This window comes from Pelophylax lessonae (assembly GCF_965119305.1).
Source record: "Pelophylax lessonae genome assembly, chromosome: 1".
Lineage (NCBI taxonomy): Eukaryota > Metazoa > Chordata > Amphibia > Anura > Ranidae > Pelophylax > Pelophylax lessonae.
The window spans coordinates 550,532,716-550,553,668 of NC_138768.1; the positions used below are offsets into that span (position 1 = coordinate 550,532,716).

A 20,953-nucleotide genomic window follows, 5' to 3' on the forward strand; every position below is an offset into this window, starting at 1 on the left:
AAACTGGAACTTCTTTCAAACATAAGCTTACAAGTGCCATATTTAGAAGGATGCATTACATAGTATGTAATAAATAGTGTATGAGCTTTCCATTTTTTTTCAATATTGATAGACATATCCTTTGTCTATTTCTTTAAATATTCCAACTGGCATGGCAATAGCACTTGGTTATGACAATAAATTTGATATTACTCTATTTTCAAAAACTCCAGCGCTAAATATCTATCGCAAAACTCATTAAAGTAACACTAAATCTTATTCAGTGAAGATCTTTTTTATTTGTATCAACAGACATCTACTGAAAAAATATCAGTTCTGATGAGTACAGTCTATTGTGGCTCACTGGATACCCAACAAGTGCTTTGAAATTTATAATAAACTGCAATACCATAAGTGGATGTTTTATTGATTGAAAATCAGTATTTTAAGTTTGTCAAAATCTTTGCCAACATCAATTTGGCTACTCTACCTTGTGAAAATGATAAAGCTCAAACAGTATTCCAAATTTCATGGACAGAATGTAACACGAGCATAATTTACAATGAAATATACAATGGGATATAAAAAGTATATACAGTACTTACAGACTAATATTAAATATTGAAATATCTTTGAATGACATACAGCACCCAGAGTTGCAAAACACCGACAAGAATTGAAGTTTTGCTTACAGTAATTTGTACATAGTGACTTGAGAACCTATAAAGGCTTATATTTTCATCAATGTTAGGATATGCATTAAACTGATTTTTAATGCCCGTTTTAAGCAATTAGAAATTGTTTCTTGTATTCTTGTATCTTGTATTTCTTGTAATGTTCAAGTATCATCTTCATCCTCACTAACTCCCAAGTCATTATCAGCACTTCCACGCTCCTCCTTTTGCCTAAAATATTCCTGTTTTATCTTTTCTAGTTCAGCTAGGTCTGCCCTAAATTTCTCCAAATGCACAGCGCGGCGATTTCTTATATGTTTCATTGGGAAAGGGTTCATCTCATTGAAGGCAATGTTCATTAGTTTTCTGGAAAGAGAAAAGATGCTAAGTAATACAATACATAAGGGTATTTGAAGAATAATTTTTTTACATATTTGCACATATAATTAATTTCTGTTCCACTGTGCTAAATAAACATAGGCGTCTCTATTATCTCATACAGTTAAGAGCAGCCTTTCGCAAACCTTTTACCGCAAAGGAACCCTTGCAATAATTTTCAGGTCTCAGGAAATCTCTGCTAAGATTAGTTAATTGGTGGTCTTTGGGAAAAATGCTCCTTACGCTGGTGATGGGCAATGGAAAGAATGCATCCCTTATAGTGATGGTCAGAATGCCACGCTTACAGTTATGCCTCTACCTCTGCTAGTTGGTGTTGGACCTGGAATTTCGCAAGAACCTTAACATGGGAGGTCAGTTACCCATATATCAAGGAACCCCTGGCCACCTCTGGAGAAACCCTAGGGTTGCATGGCGCTCTGGTTGAGAGTGGCTGGTTTAGAGTAGCATATTGCATGCATCCTTGTTTAAAGGGCACAATACAGCCATACTCTGATTATTTCCCCCATATTTGTGGATAAAAACATGCAGGCTTAGGTTGCCAGAGGGTGATTTATGTATAACTGCATGAAGGAGGTGAGAGGAGAGAGGACCAGGGAGGCCCACTAAGCCCACTGGTGTTTGCATGTCTCAATGGGGAAAAACAGCAATCGGACCTGGTTTTTTAACTTGTCAAGAGCAGTTGGCCATTGTATTTAATGCTGCGGTAGACAGCCATCTGATCCAACCTGATGATCGATTTGAGCAACAATAATGTCTATGGCCAATTTTATACAAGTAGAAAAGCTTGAACAAGGTCTTGTTCTACTAAATTGAAGAGCAGTCTGCATGTGTAATATACACAAAGCTCACACTCTCAGGGAAACCCTCAGGCCTAAAAAGCTGGCCAAACACTATACAATTTGAATATACAATCTGTATTAGAGTAAAAGTTGAGGACACATCTGTACAATCCATTCAATGTTTTATCCAATTATGCAGACCCTTTCAATAAAATAGTTAATGGTAGATCCAAAGAAGATTGTACAGATTGTTTAATGTATGTCCAACCTAATAGGGAAAGGGGGAGGGGAAAAAAAGGAGAAACCCTTACAGCAGGTTGATTCTCTTAGGCTGTAAGTGCAAGTTTCAGCTACAATGAACTTACAGCAAAGTGGTACTTGGGTACTGATACATTTTATTTATAAAGATGCCAGCAGTGATCCCCTTTTTCAGCCAGGACCAGTGGCCATCAAGGGTCCTTGGATGCTGTATATACACTTACTTTAAATGTTAGAAGATGTGTTACATGCTTACAGACAGTGTTCCCTCTAAGGTGCGCGCATGCGCGGACGCGCAGTGGAAATTACGTCCCGCGCAAGCACCTAGTTAGACGGCGCAGCCACAGACGGGGCGGCCAGGGAGCAGAGCGTGTGCCCCGAGAGCACGCCCATCGTGTGACAATAGCGAATGAAAATTCGCTATTGTCATACGTATCCTCCTCCTGGCCAATCAGGGAGCGGGTCCTCCCGCTTCCTGATTGGCCGAAAGGCCAACTTCATGCCATTGGCCGAGGAGGAGGCGCCGGGACTTGGGAGGATGGAGACGCGGGAAGCTGGAAGCCGGGGACTGAAGACAGAGTAACGTGACCGTCCGTGAGGTAAGTGCACGGGGTCGCGGGGGGGCCATGCCACGGCTGGTCAAACACCAGAAGATCCACTCAGGAGGTCAGAAGCTGTTCATTTAATCGGAATGCAGCACATCCCTTACCCGGGCCGCAATGCCGACTTCCTGCTCCACCAGCATGTTAACGCAGGAGAGAAGCTGGCATCTCTGCATTTATTGGGGGCAATGCTGTGGCACTCTGCAGTTTATTGGGGGCAATGCTGTGGCACTCTGCAGTTTATTGGGGGCATTGCTGTGGCACTCTGCAGTTTATTGGGGGCATTGCTGTGGCACTCTGCAATGTATTGGGGGCATTGCTGTGGCACTCTGCAGTTTATTGGGGGCAATGCTGTGGCACTCTGCAGTTTATTGGGGGCATTGCTGTGGCACTCTGCAGTTTATTGGGGGCAATGCTGTGGCACTCTGCAGTTTATTGGGGGCATTGCTGTGGCACTCTGCAGTTTATTGGGGGCATTGCTGTGACACTCTGCAATTTATTGGGGGCATTGCTGTGGCACTCTGCAGTTTATTGGGGGCATTGCTGTGGCACTCTGCAGTTTATTGGGGACATTGCTGTGGCACTCTGCAATGTATTGGGGGCATTGCTGTGGCACTCTGCAGTTTATTGGGGCCATTGCTGTGGCACTCTGCAATGTATTGGGGGCATTGCTGTGGCACTCTGCAGTTTATTGGGGGCAATGCTGTGGCACTCTGCAGTTTATTGGGGGCATTGCTGTGACACTCTGCAATGTATTGGGGGCATTGCTGTGGCACTCTGCAGTTTATTGGGGGCATTGCTGTGGCACTCTGCAGTTTATTGAGGGCAATGCTGTGGCACTCTGCAGTTTATTGGGGGCAATGCTGTGGCACTCTGCAGTTTATTGGGGGCAATGCTGTGGCACTCTGCAGTTTATTGGGGGCAATGCTGTGGCACTCTGCAGTTTATTGGGGGCATTGCTGTGGCACTCTGCAGTTTATTGAGGGCAATGCTGTGGCACTCTGCAGTTTATTGGGGGCATTGCTGTGGCACTCTGCAGTTTATTGGGGGCATTGCTGTGGGCACTCTGCAGTTTATTGGGGGCAATGCTGTGGGCACTCTGCAGTTTATTGGGGGCAATGCTGTGGCACTCTGCAGTTTATTGGGGGCATTGCTGTGGCACTCTGCAGTTTATTGGGGGCATTGCTGTGGCACTCTGCAGTTTATTGGTGGCATTGCTGTGGCACTCTGCAGTTTATTGGGGGCATTGCTGTGGGCACTCTGCAGTTTATTGGGGGCATTGCTGTGGGCACTCTGCAGTTTATTGGGGGCATTGCTGTGGCACTCTGCAGTTTATTGGGGGCATTGCTGTGGCACTCTGCAATGTATTGGGGGCATTGCTGCGGCACTCTGCAGTTTATTGGGGGCATTGCTGTGACACTCTGCAATTTATTGGGGGCATTGCTGTGGCACTCTGCAGTTTATTGGGGGCAATGCTGTGGCACTCTGCAGTTTATTGGGGGCATTGCTGTGGCACTCTGCAGTTTATTGGGGGCAATGCTGTGGCACTCTGCAGTTGATTGGGGCAAGCTGGTCACTCTGCATTGACATCCCCCTCCCCCCCCCCCATTGCTCAATCTAAAGGTTTGCGCTCAGAAATTTTTTTATTTGCTCAGCACAGTAAAAAATTAGAGGGAACATTGCTTACAGACACCTTTTTACTTAGGATATTGCTGACAGCAAAATCCTGCGTAAAAACAATACATCCATACGTATGAGTGCCTAGACCCCTGATGATTTAATTAAGGGGGCATTTTTCCCAGGGTATCATGCACCAGCCCCTCGCAACATCTCTTGTTACAACATGTGTTGAGAGGAGCTTGGCAGGCTGATCGAGCGATGCTGTGTTTTCTTGTTGTCCACATTTTAATGTTTGTGGGCACCCTCATGCTTTTAATCCAATAAATATTATCCTTTTACTGGAATACACTATGTGCCCTCCTTTATTTCTCCTATGGTCCATGTTTGATTTAATTATTATCAGCTGTTGAGTATTCATTGCAGAACTTAACGGTCTGATTTTCAGGGTTAATCCATATGTGCGTATGACTTCACTATGCAGGGCTCATTTTCTTCTGCTAAAAAACATGTGAAACACTGAAGTCAGCATGTGTGGGTTATCTTTCATATTGATCACACATAATATATATTGGATATGGACTTTCTGTTTACAGTCAATATTTTTGAGAATTTTTGAAGATGTTCACTCTTTAAGGACGGTTGTTTTATTTCACTGGTTTTTATTTTCTATACATTGTCACCAGGGTTGTCACTGTGTATTCCTGTATGTACTGTTACTTGACAGTACTTAAAACACGACTGAAGTCTAACTGCCTTAACATAACATGATAAATGCAACAGATTAACTTTGAGAAAAATTTTAAAAATTATTTCCATTTTAATGGAGCACTTATTAATTTTTGTGAAAACAGACTATTAAACTTGTGCTTAGCGCTTCCGCTGCCTGAGTTTGAAGGGTGTGGTGGATGGAGCTACTTTGTGTTTCACCTTGCATTTTGGAAGCTCTGTAATGCAATTGGAAAACAACATTTCTCAGCAGGCATTGCAGTACCTCTGCATAGTTGGGTGTTTTCTAATGGGAGTGTAAATGAGAGGGTTTATTATAGTATATAGTATGTTTTATTTAGACTTTGGGCAGGTTTTCTTGTAAAGCATCTTTTATTGTAAAGTGCGTTTTTTTGGCCTCCAATAAATTTCAGTACCTCTAAATATCACTGCAAAGCAGAAAAACTACACTGACATTCAGAGGTAATTAAATGCATTGAAATGCCAAAAAAAAACATAATTTAAAAGGACTTCTTTAATTGATGCATATGATGGGTTTACATTTTCTTCTATGTTACATGACACATGTATTTTATATAGTATAGCGTCCCTACTTTTCAGTGATATTCAGAGGTAGTGCAATTTATTGAAAGCCAGACAGGCATACTTTACAATAAAACATACAAAAACACCTGCCCAAAGTACAAAGAAAGCAAAATTCACTTGCACAATACATGCTTAAAGTGTTTGTTACCCTAAAAAAAAAAAATTAAATAAAAATAATCATGTTCCCTTAAAGCGTGTTATACAGCACAGTGCCTGTGTTGTGTAATTTAGCCCCCGGTATCATATAAAATACTTGGCTCATCCTGCCTAGTTCTGCCCTCCTCCCTGTAAACTGACCATGGTTTATCATGGCTGCCGATTTCTACCTCATTTTACAGCGCCTCCTGACGCTCACATGACTGTTTGCCTCTCTCCTGCTCTCCTCCCGGCTGACATCAGGGGGGAGTTCTCGGCCCCTCCTGCTGTCGTTGTCAGTTTGGGAGAAGAGAGAGGCAAGGAGTCACATGAGTGCCGGGAGGCGCTGTGAAATAAGGTGGAAATCTGCATTTTTTTTAATAAAACATGTGCAGTGGGGCACATGTCCTTATTTAACAGAAACTATTGTATGATCATATCATAGTGGCTTTACAACTACTTTAAGGTTTTGCAAAAGATCCTCCAAACCATACATTTTCTGAAAGTATAAGAACTAAACAATTAGAGATAGTGTTGTTGATTTTGTGCATTCCATGATATTTGCACAAACATTTATTATAATACATAAAAAAGGATCTGAATGATAAAACAATGCTAAAGTGGTTAAAGTGCATCATGGTAAAAAAAAAAATCTTCGCTATTTGTTTTCTCTCCCCACTTTCCCCAAACACTTACCAGAGTCCTGTCAGCGATCCAGTGCTGTTCCAGCTGCAGCTCTTCCCTCTTGACTTCCTTGTCTCACAGGTGACACTAGGGATCCATAGGCCCCTGCTGCTGTCAGTCAAATCCAGTGAGGAGGAAGCGGGGGGGGGGGGGGTGGCCAAGTCACATTTTGTCTGTCTGTGGCAGCACACGGCCCCACTTGGCACCACAACTGCATGGGTGCTCCCATAGCACATGGCTTGCTTTAGGGATGCATACAGGATGTATGTGCAGAGTGCCAGTGGGGGACTCCAAAAGAGGAGGTAAGGAACTGCTTTGTGCAATGCCATTGCACAAAGCAGGTAAAAACAACCCCTTTAAAAAAAAAAAAGGCTTTAATTCAACTTTAATAACGAACACGTAAATGGAAAGTTGGGTCTTTCTCAAAACACTGAACAGCAAAGGTACGCAAAATTGTAAATAAACTACAATAAATACAGTACCTTTACTGCTTTCCTTATTTATCAGAACACAAACAATGCTCCTAACAATATTCTTTTACCTCTTAAGTGTGTGGGTATACATAATGCAAGCCATGCAATAGAGGTCTGATATGTACATGTGTGTCACAATGGTGTGCATGTGTATAATATGGTACGTGTTTGGAGGTGGACTGCATGTGTGTATTGTAGAGAGGTGGGTGGGCCATTGTCACTGTGTTTATTAGAAATTTACGCCTGATTTTTGGAAAGGCAGGCATGCTGATAGCACAGTTGTGGGCTGGGTTTATTATAGTCCTAGGGTTAGCACTCAGGGCTGCCAGTTAGAGACGGCTCCACCCGGCAGACAGGAGGTCTGGCCCAGGAGTCAGGAGGACTTCACCCTACAGACACGAGGTCTGTGTATGGGAATAAGGAGGGCTCCCACATTCTCGACAGAGAGAGGGTGCAGGTGGCAGTTTGAGCGTCTGCAGGAGGCAGAGGTAGTCCATGACAGCTTAGCGCAAAGCTGATCCCAAGTAAGCTACAAGGGAGCTTGACCGAAGGGTACTTGTGTTGGTCTGAGGAGCAAACCTAAGGCCTAGGTGTGAGGCCTGAAGCAGCCGTGTGCCAAGTGAGTAAGCCAGGAGGCTGAAGTTGCAAGTTACAGTAATGGTAGAACCCCCTGCGAGAAAAAATTGCTGTTGTTTTTTTGAACTTTCTGTTCCTTCACAATAAAAGTGGGCTGCCATGCCCTTAGAAATCCAGTCTGGACTGGCATGATTTCTTGGAAACGCATGCACCACTAGAGTTTAATCACCCCAGATCTTTACGGTATGTATGGGTTTTTTTTGTTTGTGTAATTTAAAGCAACTCTGCCGCTAGAATAAAAAGCCGCAGATTGTTAAAAAAGAATATGAATACAGGCATACCCCACTTTTAAGTACACAATGGGACCAGAGCATGTATGTAAAACAAAAATGTACTTAAAGTGAAGCAATACCTTTTTTCACTTCTCAATGCATGTAAATACACTAGCTCTAGGAAATCTTGGTCAGCTTGACATGACACTGTTCCCAAACCATAAGTAATAAGAACACCAAACTTGGGGAGCATGTTAAGGGGAACCAGGACTATGATATGGTAGATTACCTAGGCAAGTTGGCCAACCACAAAATAGGATATGTTGTAGTCCTGGGTCCCCTCTCGATGCTCCCTAAGTTTGGCATCCCTGTCACTTATAGTTTGGGAGTAGTGCCATGTCAAGCTGAACAAGATTTCCCATAGACGACAATGTTAAAAATCAGGAGTAGTGCAATACCAAGCTGACCAAGCTGTGTCCGTACTCGCAAGTGTATGTAAAGTGAGTGTACGTAAAACGGGGTATGCCTGTACATGCCTGCCAGTCAGTTGGTAACTCCAAACTTTGCTGTCTTGCAGAGCTATTGCCACTGCAGGTATCCAAATTTTCCAGAAGTATTGGATGACTTATCCTTCACATACTGTGGTTCCATCTGCCTCCTGCCATGTCACTATACAAATGCTTAGCAAGTTAGTAACTGCTGGGCAGAGGCACAGTGTGGTAGGGGGACATGTCATATATATAACTACCAGAAATGACGGATACCAGCAGCATCTATAGCTCTGCAAAGGGGAGAAGAATGGAGTTGCTGTGTGTTTCTTTTTTTTTTTTTTTTAGCAACAAGGTTGCTTTGACTATTTTATCATTTTTTTTATCTTTTATACTTTTCATTTTTTTACTAAAGGTTAAAGAAACAAAATAATCTATGGCAGCTTTAAAACGAAATAATAGATTTATTGCAGCTATAATGACATGCTTACAATATTGTTTGTTTACATAAGTACAGTAAAAAAGCCATTACCTGCCTTTGAAAATTCCTTCCATACCAGGTTTTTATTACTTCCTTCAGTGTATCACATAAAAAGCAATGTTCACTAACGTATACAGGGTCCCTTCATCACTAATGAAGAAACCCTGCATACATTTTGAAACATTGCATTTTATAGGACATGCCTCACTTTAGGTATGGGTAGAAGATACAGGCACACCATCCAGTCCCGCTGTCAGCATCCAGTAAAAGTCTATGTGAGGTTGACAACTGTTGTGACTAGATAGTGCACTGAGCAGTACATATGTTTAGGGCAATATGCACCTGGGGTCAAATGCCCACAACACAGCCACCTTAGTGCCAGAGACTAATGCAGTACATATGTTTAAGGCAGTATGCACCCAGGGTCAAAAGCCTACAACATAGCCACCTTAGCGCCAGAGCCTAATGCGGTATCTATGTTTAGGGCAATATGTGCCTGCGGTCAAATGCCCACAACACAGCCACCTTCGTGCCAGAGCCTAATGCAGTTCTTATATTTAAGGCAGTATGCACCCAGGGTAAAATGTCCAGAACCCAGACCTATAACCTAATGCAATGGGGGCTAAACACCAAGTGTGCATGTGGCCTTACTGCAGCCATCTGGGACAGAAAGTGATTTAAAATAAAACCGGGTTCAATTTTTTATTAAAGCTGAACTATGGGTAAAAAAGGTTTTACCCTTGTAGTGGATTTCCCACCCCACTGCAAGGTTTAACCCATTTTCATACAGGATGACAAATAGGGTGACATACCTACTGTATTCCTTGGCATCCAATGCTTTCTTCAACTGAAAGATGCTCTGAAATGTGTGCGGGCCTTCAACATTCTTCCGTACAGTGCAGGACTGCAGGTGTTGCATTGTACAGGATGATGTCAGAGAGCTGCAACCTGTGGCTTTATGGGGCCAGTCACACGAAGAGGAGTAAGCCTGGGCAGCAAGGAGTAAGGTAAGTATTAGGGATCGACTGATTATCGGCAAAGCCGATATATCGGGGGCCGATATGTACTTTCCCCGATATATCGGAATAGGCCCCTGAGGTTACTGATATTGCCGATATTTCGGGAAAGTGCTTGTATCGGAGTGATGCCTCTAGCTAGAGGCATCACCCCGGTACCGGCGTCCATAGCTGACTATCGGCTGTCTTGTAATGACAACCGATGCGGCTGAGAAGCCTCTTGCCTGTCATTACAAGGAGTGAGACCCGGGTAACCAGACTGCACAGCTGCCGAAGAGAAGACCCAATCAAAGCCCCGTTCGGCTCTGATCGGGTCTCCATGTAAAAACCCGGAAGTGAAGTCATGACATCACTTCCGGGTACTCAGCGCCAAATTAAAAAAAATTACAGCATTCAAAACAGCCAAACTTGGTGTTTTGAATGCTTTTAAGTGCAGAGGAGGGGATGGGGTCTTTTAGACCCCCAGATCCCTCCACAAGAGTACCTGTCAAAAAAAAAAAAAAAATTTTAATGTACCAAAGTATCGGTATCGGCAATAAAAAAACGATATCAGCCAATCATTAGTAAGTATATCTCCTTATTTATCATCCCCTAATTCAGTGATGGCAAACCTTGGCACTCCAGATGTTTTGAAACTACATTTCCCATGATGCTCATGCACTCTGCAGTGTAGTTGAGCATCATGGGTAAAAAAAAATTTTTCCTGACAGACTCCATGGCAGCATACGTATCGGGTTTAGTCCCGTCTCCAAACCTACCCTATAGGACATCCACTCCCATAAATCTTTGCACCTGTTCAGCACACGTGTTCCTTTTTTGTCCTCCTAACGGATTACCTGTATCCTACCTGAAGACGGATCCCAGGAGATAGATGTCTCTGCCATTCGGGTATTGAGTACTTCTCCAATACGCCCCAGCTGTTGCGGGGTATGGAGCGGGGTGAAGATTTTTTCTGATGTGCACCTTGGCCAAAAACCCAGCTGCTGCGGGTGGCCTGCCCCCCCCCCCAAAAAAATATGAAGTCCGGTGTGTGCTGAATTCCCATCCATCCCTGGTGGCTAGCGGTTTCATTGGTGGTCAGTGAGTACCCCTTTCTTATTATGTTCTTTACTCCATGGCAGCCTAATTTTATATTTGCAGCTTTATTTCGTGTTCCTTACCTTTTTTCTTCCTGTTCCCTGGTGGCTAGGGCTCCGGGGCCAGTCAGAGCTCACTTCCTGACCGGCCACCGGTTTGCTGGCTACTGCGCATGCGCGAGCGCCTCGGGAACGAGGCTTGGTTCTCGCGCATGCCCGGTAGCGGTGCGGCGCATGCGCAGTGGGTTTTTTCGGCGCCGCTTGATGATGTCAGCAGGCGCCATATTTAAAAACCCTTAAGGTGTCAGCAGAGTGTGTAGAATACACACTCTGCTAGAGGAAGTCGGAATTGCTGCCTCTGCTCATATTACAAGCGTTTTTTTGCCTGCTGCATCCGCTGCTACTCTGCATTGGGCCCATCCAGGTCTTCCTGGTGAGTACTTGACCCCAGGTTTGTGGGAGTTTTCTTCCCCCTCCCCCTCTTTCTTCCTCTCTGATCCCGTTGTCCGGCTTATCCCTGCAGGTCAGCGCCAGAATGGAAGCCTCCCCGCCCTCCGGTGGTCAGCCACCCCTTAACAGGTTTGCAGGGGTTGGGGTGTGTAGAGAGGGGGGATTAGGGCATTATTTATGTCCCTGGCTCCCTGTTTGTCTTGCTCTGTTCCTTTGTTTTACAGCCCTCCTAGGTCGGACCGGCACTCCTCACGCAAGAGTGAGCATCGATTGAGTTCTCACCACCGGCATTCCTCCTCGAGATCTGCTCAGAGGTCCCAGTCAGGCTCCCAGCATCACAGGAAGTCATCTACCTTAGCTGGCCCCTTGCGACACCCAGACAGAGTGGGTTGTTGGGGTTGTGGTGCACGTGTCCCTGAAGGCAAGTCGATGTGCAACAAGTGCTTCTCTCAGGCTGTGGGAGAGAGGGACAATTCAGACCAACGACTGGAGGCCCTAGTGAAGAGGGTCGTCAAGGATTCCCTGGCAGATTTGGGAGTAGGTCGGGCGCAGAGCCCAGAAGTGACTCCTCCAAGCCCTCCCCCTGGAAGACAGCCTAGAGAGGATCCTGAAACCTCTCAGCCTAGTCACCCGTCAGCCTTCCTGTCAGATAGTGACTCAGAGGTGGAGGACCCTTGCTTGGGATTCAAGTATGCTCTCGTCCCCTCCCTGGTCAGAGCGGTAAGAGAGACCCTGAATTGGGAAGACTCGGCTGTTTCTCCGCCAAAGCAGAAGAAATTATTTAAGCAGCTCTGCAAAGAGCGACTTAACTTCCCCTTTCTAGGTGAATTGGGGGACATTATTACCAAGGAATGGAGTAAAGTGGAAAGGAAGAACTCCATGCTTTCCAAGATGTCCCGGCTGTATCCTTTCAAGGAAGAAGATATAAAACATCTAGAATCTCCTCCCTTGGTGGGTACCCGCAGTCATGAGGCTGGTCAAACGTGATCCTTCCACTAGAAGATACAGCCTCCTTTAAAGATCCTCTAGATAGGAGAATGGATTCTGATCTTAAAAGAATCTACCTGACTGAAGGAATGGCCTGCAAGCCGGCACTGGCCTTGGCCGCAATGTCCAAAGAGATGGAGTTATGGTCTGACTCAGTGGATGAGTCCTTTAGGAATGCTTCTGAGGAGGCTGCCAGAAGTTCCCAGATTCAGGAACTTAGGATGGCTTCGTCTTTTCTGGGGGAGGCATCTATTGATCTTTTGGCCAGGGTTATGCTGTCCTCAGTGACGGCCAAGAGGGCTCTGTGGCTCCGCCCATGGATGGCTGACCCAGCTTCCAAGCAGGTCTGGGGCCATATTCCTTTTGGGGGTTCCTCCCTCTTCGGGAATAAGCTGGATGAGGCTATAACCCGGGCTACGGACGGCAAGTCTGGTTTTCTCCCTCAGGATCGACGTCCTCTCAATCTGAGAAAGGGGCAACCTAGGAGGTATGTTCCAGATCGTACCAGGGAAGCACGCACCTATAGGCCTGGCAGAGAGTTTGGTTGTAATTGGAGATCAAGACAAACCTCCTCTCGGAAACCCTCAAAGAGTGTCCCTTCTGGCGACCGTGATGCGACCAAGTCTTTTTGAGATTGGGCCCACTCAGGCATGTCGGGTGGGGACTTGGTTGCTACACTTTCGGCATGTCTGGGCGGCCTCAATCCAGGACTCCTGGACTGTCAGGACAGTCACATACGGGCACAAGTGGGCTTTCAGCGAAGCACCAAGACCAAGATTTCTTCCTACCTCCCTGCCACCCTCAGGAGAGAAGCGCCAGGTACTATTTTCCTACATAGAGTCTCTGGTGTCTCAAGGGGCTGTCAACTCCGTACCAGAACCAGAGCGCGGCCAAGGAATCTACTTCCCTCTTTTCTTGGTTCGCAAAAGAAAAAATGGATCATGGAGACCAGTCATCGATCTGACCTTCCTAAATCGATTTATCAGAAAGGAAAGGTTCAAGATGGAAACTCTTCTTTCTATTCAACAGGCGGTCCAACCAGCAGACTGGATGGTGCCTATAGACTTGAAGGACGCATACTTCCATGTCCCTGTTGCAGAAGATTTCCAGAGATATCTCCGGTTTTTCGTCGATCAATTGCACCTGCAGTTCACTTGTCTCCCCTTCGGGCTTTCCACATCTCCACAAACCTTTTCGAAAGTTTTGCTGGCTGTGGTAGCTCTGTTGAGAACAAAGAGCATTTGTCTACATCACTATTTGGACGACCTGCTTCTCTTGTCCCAAGACAGAACTCAGCTGTTGGTGCACCTGGACCAAGTCGTGTCCACCCTTCAGATGTTTGGGTGGCTGCTAAATTTGGAGAAGAGCCATCTAAATCCCACCCACTCCTTTGTCTACCTCGGGGGCCTTGTTCAATACAGTGACAGCGACAGTGTCCCTTCCGGAGGAGAAAGTCGCAGTGGTCCGGGACAGGATTCTCCGTGCCCTCTCATCACCTCACCTCCAAGCGCGTCAGTGCTTGAGAATCATCGGGACCATGGTAGCCGTGGCTCCCATGCTAAAGTGGGCTCTATGGAGAAAGAGACCCTTCCAGAAAGGCTTTCTTCATCAGTGGGACACCTGGCATCTGGATCAGTCCATCTTCCTGACCCCGGCCATGAGAGCGAGTCTTCCGTGGTGGCTACATCGGGAACATCTTCTGTGTTGCCCTTCTCTTGTGCTAACCTCATGGATTGTGGTGACCTTGGATGCCAGCAGCACAGGTTGGGGGGCCCATTGCCTCTCGGAAGTGGCTCAGGGCAAATGGAACTTTCCCTCTCTGGGAATAGTTTCCAACATTCTGGAGCTACGGGCGGCTCTTCGAGCTCTGCAAGCGCTCCTTCACTTGACGAAAGGGCTTCCAGTGATGCTCAGACTGGACAACACCTCGGCAGTCGCATATATAAGGAAGCAAGGAGGGACACGCAGTTGGTCCTTGCTGCGAGAGGTGGAACCGATTATGGCCTGAGCACAAAAGAACTTGTCTGACCTGTCAGCAGTGTACGTTCCGGGAGTCCAAAATGTCAAAGCCGATTTTCTATCTCGTGTGCAGTTGGACAACAACGAGTGGTCTCTCCATGAAGATGTCTTTGAGTGGATCCTGAACCTGGGTTTCTCCCCAGAGGTCGACCTCTTTGCCTCCCCTCCCAACCGCAAGTTGCAGAAATACTATGCGAGGTTCAGGGATCCTCAAGCTCTAGGGGTAAGACGCCCTCACGAATCGGTGGAGGTTCCGCAGGGCATACGTCTTCCCTCCAGTTCCAATAATCCTGCAGTTCCTCCGGAGACTCAGGTCCGAAGCAGTGGAAGTAGTGGCGGTGATACCATTCTGGGCCAACAGGCCTTGGTTCCCTCTTCTAACACTCCTCAGTGTTCGGGATCCGAACCTGCTGCCCCTCAGGCAAGATCTGCTATCTCAAGGCACCATACTGCATCCTTGTCCAGCCCGGCTACACCTGAAGGTTTGGTTGTTGAGAGGGGAAGGCTACAGGCCTTAGGGTGCCCTGAAGAGGCTATCTCTACACTTTTGAGTGCCAGACGGAGTTCAACCAACAAGGTGTATGAGAGAATTTGGTCGAGATTCTCCTCGCATCTGGCCGCTAGTTCCAACCCTCATTCATCCGTCAGGATCCAGGACGTGTTGAGCTTTCTGCAGTCTGGTCTAGATCTTCCACTCTCGGTGAGCTCTTAGAGTCCAGGTTTTGGCTATTTCAGCTTTTACCGGCATCTCTGGGCTAGCCATACTCTGGTCCGACAAAGTCCTGGACTTTCTATCACAACGTATCCGTGATACAGATGAAACTCTTACCATCAAGGAGTTGACATTGGTGACTGTTTTCTTGGTAGCCATTACATCCGCGAAGAGTGTCTCTGAAATCAGAGCCTTAGGGGCGCAGGAGCCCTTCCTAACCTTTTTTCTGGACAGGGTAGTCTTAATCCCTATGTTGGAAGCTAGACCAAAGGTTACTTCTGTCTTTCACGAGAATGTGGAGATAGTCTTGCCTACCTTTAGGCAGGAAGAGGGCTCTTCTGTCCATCCGCTGGATGTTGGTAATTGCCTCAAACAGTATCTGGAAGCTACGGTCTCCTTCCGGCAGTCAGAACATCTGTTAGTCACTTTCAGTGGAAAGAACAAGGGACTTCAGGCTTCTTCAAGGTCTATTTCCTCTTGGATCATCCAAGCTATCCAATGGGCTTACAGGGCTAAGGGCTTGACTCCTCCATTGGCGGTTATGGCTCATTCGACTCAGAGTGTTTCCACTTCCTGGGCAGTCTCCAGACATGTGGCGCCTGAAGTGATTCGTAGAGCAGCATCCTGGTCCTCTATAAATACCTTTTTGTCTCATTATTGTGTTGAGCCGGCGGCTCTTTCTTTTGTTAATTTTGGTTTACAAGTCCTGTCAGTTGACAGAGTAAATTAAACTTTTGTGCAGCACCTGCCCACCCTGTTTGTGTATGGCGAGTTATTTCCCGATACGTATGCTGCAATGGAGTCTGTCAGGAAAATGAAAAATTGATATCAAATATTTACCGTAATTTTCCTTTCCTGATGGACTCCATGGCAGCAGGAGTTCCCTCCTATGGAGGATAGTTACAGAACACGTGTGCTGAACAGGTGCAAAGATTTATGGGAGTGGATGTCCTATAGGGTAGGTTTGGAGGTGGGACTAAACCCGATACGTATGCTGCCATGGAGTCCATAAGGAAAGGAAAATTACGGTAAGTATTTGATATCAATTTTCCATTTTCCTTGGAGTTCAGCTTTCATACTGTTGCAGTATATTTTGTCTGAAGCATCTAAAATGTTTGATTGGCTGTGCACAGGGCCGGCCCTACCATGGGTCCCACTGAGTCCATTGGACCCAGGCAAAAGTTGGAGAGGGGCAGCAAATTGACTCCCAAGATTTTTTTCCAGCAGTTTTGTGTGTCATCAGTTTGCGGCGCGTTACAGATGGCATCTCCCCATCTCATACTGCCACCCGTAGTGCAAACAGATAAGTATGAGGAGGCAGAGTATCTCCTCCGCAGAACGTCCCTCACGTGATCGTGGTGTGCGCAATGACGTCAGACATCAGCACACTCCATCTCACGCAGGGCAGGCTGGATCTTCTAGGAGTGGTGGCAGACACAGTAGTGACAGGAGGACTGAGGACAGACAGTGGGTGTTTGGTGGATTGTTCCGGTGGTGAGTTATGGAAGAAGATAACGGTATATATATATTTAATAAGTTGTATATCTATATAACATAATGGACGTGTGGGGGCCTCTTGTTGGGTGTGATTTTTTTTCTTGGACCCAGGCAGCACAACGTATCGGGTTTAGTCCCACCTCCAAACCTAGGGCCTAGGCTGTCTAGGGCCAGCCCTGGCTGTGCAAACTCATAAATCTTAAAATACCAGTGTTAGTCATGAAGCAAATATAATAATAATCCTATTTGAGCACCTCCCCATCAAGCTTATTTTTTAATTCTTTTACTGCCTCAAAGAAAACATACTTGCATATTACCTGCTGCTGTTTTTAAAGCAAACTAAATGGGTGTGTGATATGCATTTGCCTTTAGGAATGTATTTATTCCTAAGGTTCAATTCACATATAGGCGTCTCAGATCGCGGTCAGAGTCGCCACTTCTTTTGGGTGACAGGCGTCCCGCGATTCAGTTTGCGCGATTTTACTAGGATTCATCGGGTGACAATCGCGGCAAAATCGCGCTGCGTTTCTGCCCGCGATCCGAGATGCCTATATGTAAATGTCTCATACCCCTCTAACAATTCCTTATCAATACCTTGTCAGTGTAGTACTTTCATGCCCTAAATCAGTGTTTCTCAACCAGGGTTTCGTGGAACCCTAGGGTTCCTCCAGAGGTTACTAGGGGTTCCTTGAGCAATGGGCAATTTCTCCCTCCCAGATAAGTTCCCCCTGACACCATTGATCTTTTTAGCTATCTGTAAGGGGATAACTCTTCCCAATGTCCACAAGTGTAAGGAGCATTCATCCCACCGACCATCACACTAATGCATCATGAGTTGTAAATATAGTCATTTTTAGCAGGTGTTCCCTGAGACCTGAAAATTATTTCAAGGGTTCCTCTGTGTTGAAAATGTTGAGAAAGGCTGCCCTCGTTAAAATACATGCTATATTAAATAACACAATAATTGGTAAGGATTCTGATTTACCTGCCATCACAAATGGTCTTCGTGAAAAATGAAAGGTATTGGTAGATTTCAGTTTCATCATTTAGCTTTAGGATCTCCTCCTCATTATATTTAAATATTGCAAGCGCATAACGGAAAATTACCTGTCAAAGTGTTAGAAATGAATAAAAGATAACATCTGATAATTGTCAATCATGAGATGCAACATGTGTAATGTGTAATGCTTAAAGTGGTAGTATACGCATTTCCTGCACGGTTTAGGAGATATTTGCCCTGCATGCAGCCGCTGACGCTAGCTGCGCATGCGCTCTGAAGGTCCGGCATGCGCGGGAGTGACGTCATCGTGGCTCCAGCTACTCACAGCCCTGGAGCCGCCGAACCCGGAAGAGACGCAGAGGGAGCATGTCGGCTCCCACAGCGGTGTCCGGGGGTCCGTGTCGGGCTGCGTTTTAAGGTAAGTATTTCATAATGAGCTAGTATGCAATGCATATTAGCTCATTATGCCTTTGTCTTGCAGGGTTTGTTTTTTTTTTTGGTTTTTTTTTAGGCAGTATACAACCGCTTTACAGAGGAAGTAAACCCTCTGTAAAAAATGAGAAAAAAAAAAACTTGTACAAAGGCATAATGAGCATGGTATGCATCGCATACTAACTCATTATGAAATACTTACCTTAAAACGAAGCCCCCACAGTGCCGCCCGCTCAGCGACAGGATGGCCAACATTTTCGGCCGTCCTGCTTCCTGGTTCGCGTCCTCCGGCCATCTGATTGGCCGGAGGCGCGATTACATCACTCCCGCGTGCATGTGTGCGGGAGCTGCTGTTCACGGCACAGGGCTCTGAAGGAACGGCATGGGTGGCTGTTCCTTCAGAGCGCATGTGCCGATGACGTCATCGGCTGCATGCACTGTAAATATCTCCTAAATGGTCCATGTTTAGGAGATGTTTATAGCACCTATAGGTAAGCCTTAATATGGGTATATAAGTCTTTAAAGTGGGTTTACAACCACTTTAACATTTTCATAAGACCATACACCAACTAATGGCATTTAAAATACAACTAAAGGATCCTGTATGTCAGTCTAAACAAGTCTCAGTCATAGGTGTGTAGTGCACAGCCTATTGAATTAGGGTGTGCACCCCAAAGCTCAAACACATAAGCCTTTCTCTGCAACCTCAGCTGTACTGGAAAGTGAATGAATGGGAAGTGCTCTATGCTTTGCAAACTGAAGCATAGTAAACACTTAGTAAGTAAAACACTTTACTATGCTTCAGTTATGAATGAACACAGTGAGTGTGTTCACTATGTTAATTTACAAAAGGAAGGGGATGGTAAACACCATGTGGGGGGCGCAACACAGGGAGAAGCCAAGGCAGTTGTGGAAATCAACACCACTTTGTATTATTATTAATATTATTCAGGATTTATATAGTGCCAAAAGTTAACGCAGTGCTTTACAACATAAGGGCAGACAGAACAATTACAATACAATTTAATACAGTAGGAACCAGCATTGTATTTATTTTGGCTAGTTCCCCAAAGAATTCCTACCTTTGTTCCTTCATACAGGAAGGCATCCCACACTCTCAGAAGAATATCACTAACCAGGCTATCAACAAACACTACCAGAAACCAGTTGTAAGTGATAAGAGAGAGGTCGATCTTGTATTGCTGAAAATGTGCATGCAAACGAGGCAGCTTTTCCGAAAAGAAATCCTTGAATACTCTTTGATCAACCTAAGGATATAACAGAGTTTCATGTCAACACTCATCTTATTGATATAACAATCTGATCATTTTGATTCAATATTGTTGCAGCACTAAGCAAGCTCTTTCGTCTGCATTGTCTTAAAATATATTCATAGCTTAAGGTTACAATAAACAGTAATAATGTTTAAGCTGGCTGAACACTGATCGAAATTAGGCTGGTTTAGCAAGAATCAGTGTGTGGCCCTCCCAACTTGAAAGAGGACCATTGTTTGATCAAGTTCTGTAGGAGGGCCAATCAGCTGCAGCCACTGATCAGTGTATTCTGACAGCAGAGGGTGTAGTCAGAATACATTGTCCCTGCGGGGGGGGGGGGGGGGGATCCTCCGTCCACCTCATTTATGTGGATGAAGAAATCTGTTCTTTTTTTCCCATGTAACCATCTATGGCCAGTTTTATATTATATTATGACAGCAGAGGGTGTAGTCAGAATACAATGTCCCTGCGGCGGGGGGGGGGGGGGGGGGTCTGGCTGATCCTCCATCCACCTCATTTATGTGGATGATGAAGAAATCTGTTTTTTTTTCCCCATGTAACCATCTATGGCCAGTTTTATATTATATTATGGCAGCAGAGGGTGTAGTCAGAATACAATGTCCCTGGGGGGGGGGGGGGGAACCTCCATCCACCTCATTTATGTGGATGAAGGAGTTTGTTATTTTTTCCCCATTTAACCATCTATGGCCAGTTTTATATTATATTATGGCAGCAGAGGGTGTAGTCAGAATACAATGTCCCTGGGGGGGGGAACCTCCATCCACCTCATTTATGTGGATGAAGGAATCTGTTATTTTTTCCCCATTTAACCATCTATGGCCAGTTTTATATTATATTTATATTATATTATCTGACTGCTGAAAAATGTTCTTCTCCCTGAAAGGCACACAGAAAAGCACATTCATATCCTAACATCAAGTATGTCTGAGCACTGGAGACAAGCAGATTTATCACGTGGAAACATAAAAAAAGCAGAAAAAAATCCAAACAGGTTGATAGCTTTTTTGTCTAGAAATATCTGTGGTGATGTGATACATTTGTTAAAGTGGAAGTCTGGTCTAAACCTATCTATACTTAAACCTGCTCCCACCCTCATTCTATACCCTATACCACAGGTGTCAACCACAAGGCCCGCGGGCCGAATGAGGCCCCCCATGCCATTCCATGTGGCCCTCGCACCTCTCCTGCAGCTGCGGCACCCCCCTTGTCTCTGCCCCCACCTTGTCTCTGTAGTCGGCAGCAGAGTACAGAACTCCTTTGCCAGATCCTGCACTCCTCTGTGCAACTGCACTTCTTCCCAGATCCACCCGCATCTTCTTCCTGGCAGCAAAACAAGGTAAGGGGGTGCAATGTGATGTAAGGAAGGGTGGGTGACTCTTGACTTCTAAAGGTGGGGGGGCTCTTGACATCCCATGTAAGGGTGTAAGGGGGCATGGGGACATCTAATCCTGTGGATATAACCAGCCTTTTGAGGGCAACCATAATGCTGATGCGGCCCGTGATGAAATTGAGTTTGACACCCCTGCCCTATACTAACTAGCCTGTAGAGCAGGGATCCTCAAACTACGGCCCTCCAGCCGTTGTGGAATTACACATCCCATGAGGCATTGTAAAACTCTGACATTCACAGACATGACTAGACATGATGGGAATTGTAGTTCCTGAACAACTGGAGGGCCATAGTTTAAAGACTCCTGCTGTAGAGGAAAGATATGTATACTTACCTAATCTAGGGGCA

General features: G+C 45.5%; 1 protein-coding gene across 1 annotated transcript in view; it reads right to left on the reverse strand.

Moving 5' to 3' along the window:
• Positions 1-288: 288 nt before the first annotated feature.
• Positions 289-20,953, reverse strand: part of TBC1D2 (TBC1 domain family member 2) — a 109,106-nt gene continuing 88,441 nt past the window's right edge. Inside the window, exons 11-13 of the mRNA XM_082269375.1 lie at positions 19,003-19,188; positions 17,474-17,595; positions 289-1,019 (exon numbers count right to left, since the gene is read on the reverse strand). Coding sequence (XP_082125501.1) covers positions 818-1,019; positions 17,474-17,595; positions 19,003-19,188 — 510 coding nt within the window. The 3' untranslated portion in view covers positions 289-817. The remainder of the gene's footprint in view (positions 1,020-17,473; positions 17,596-19,002; positions 19,189-20,953) is intronic.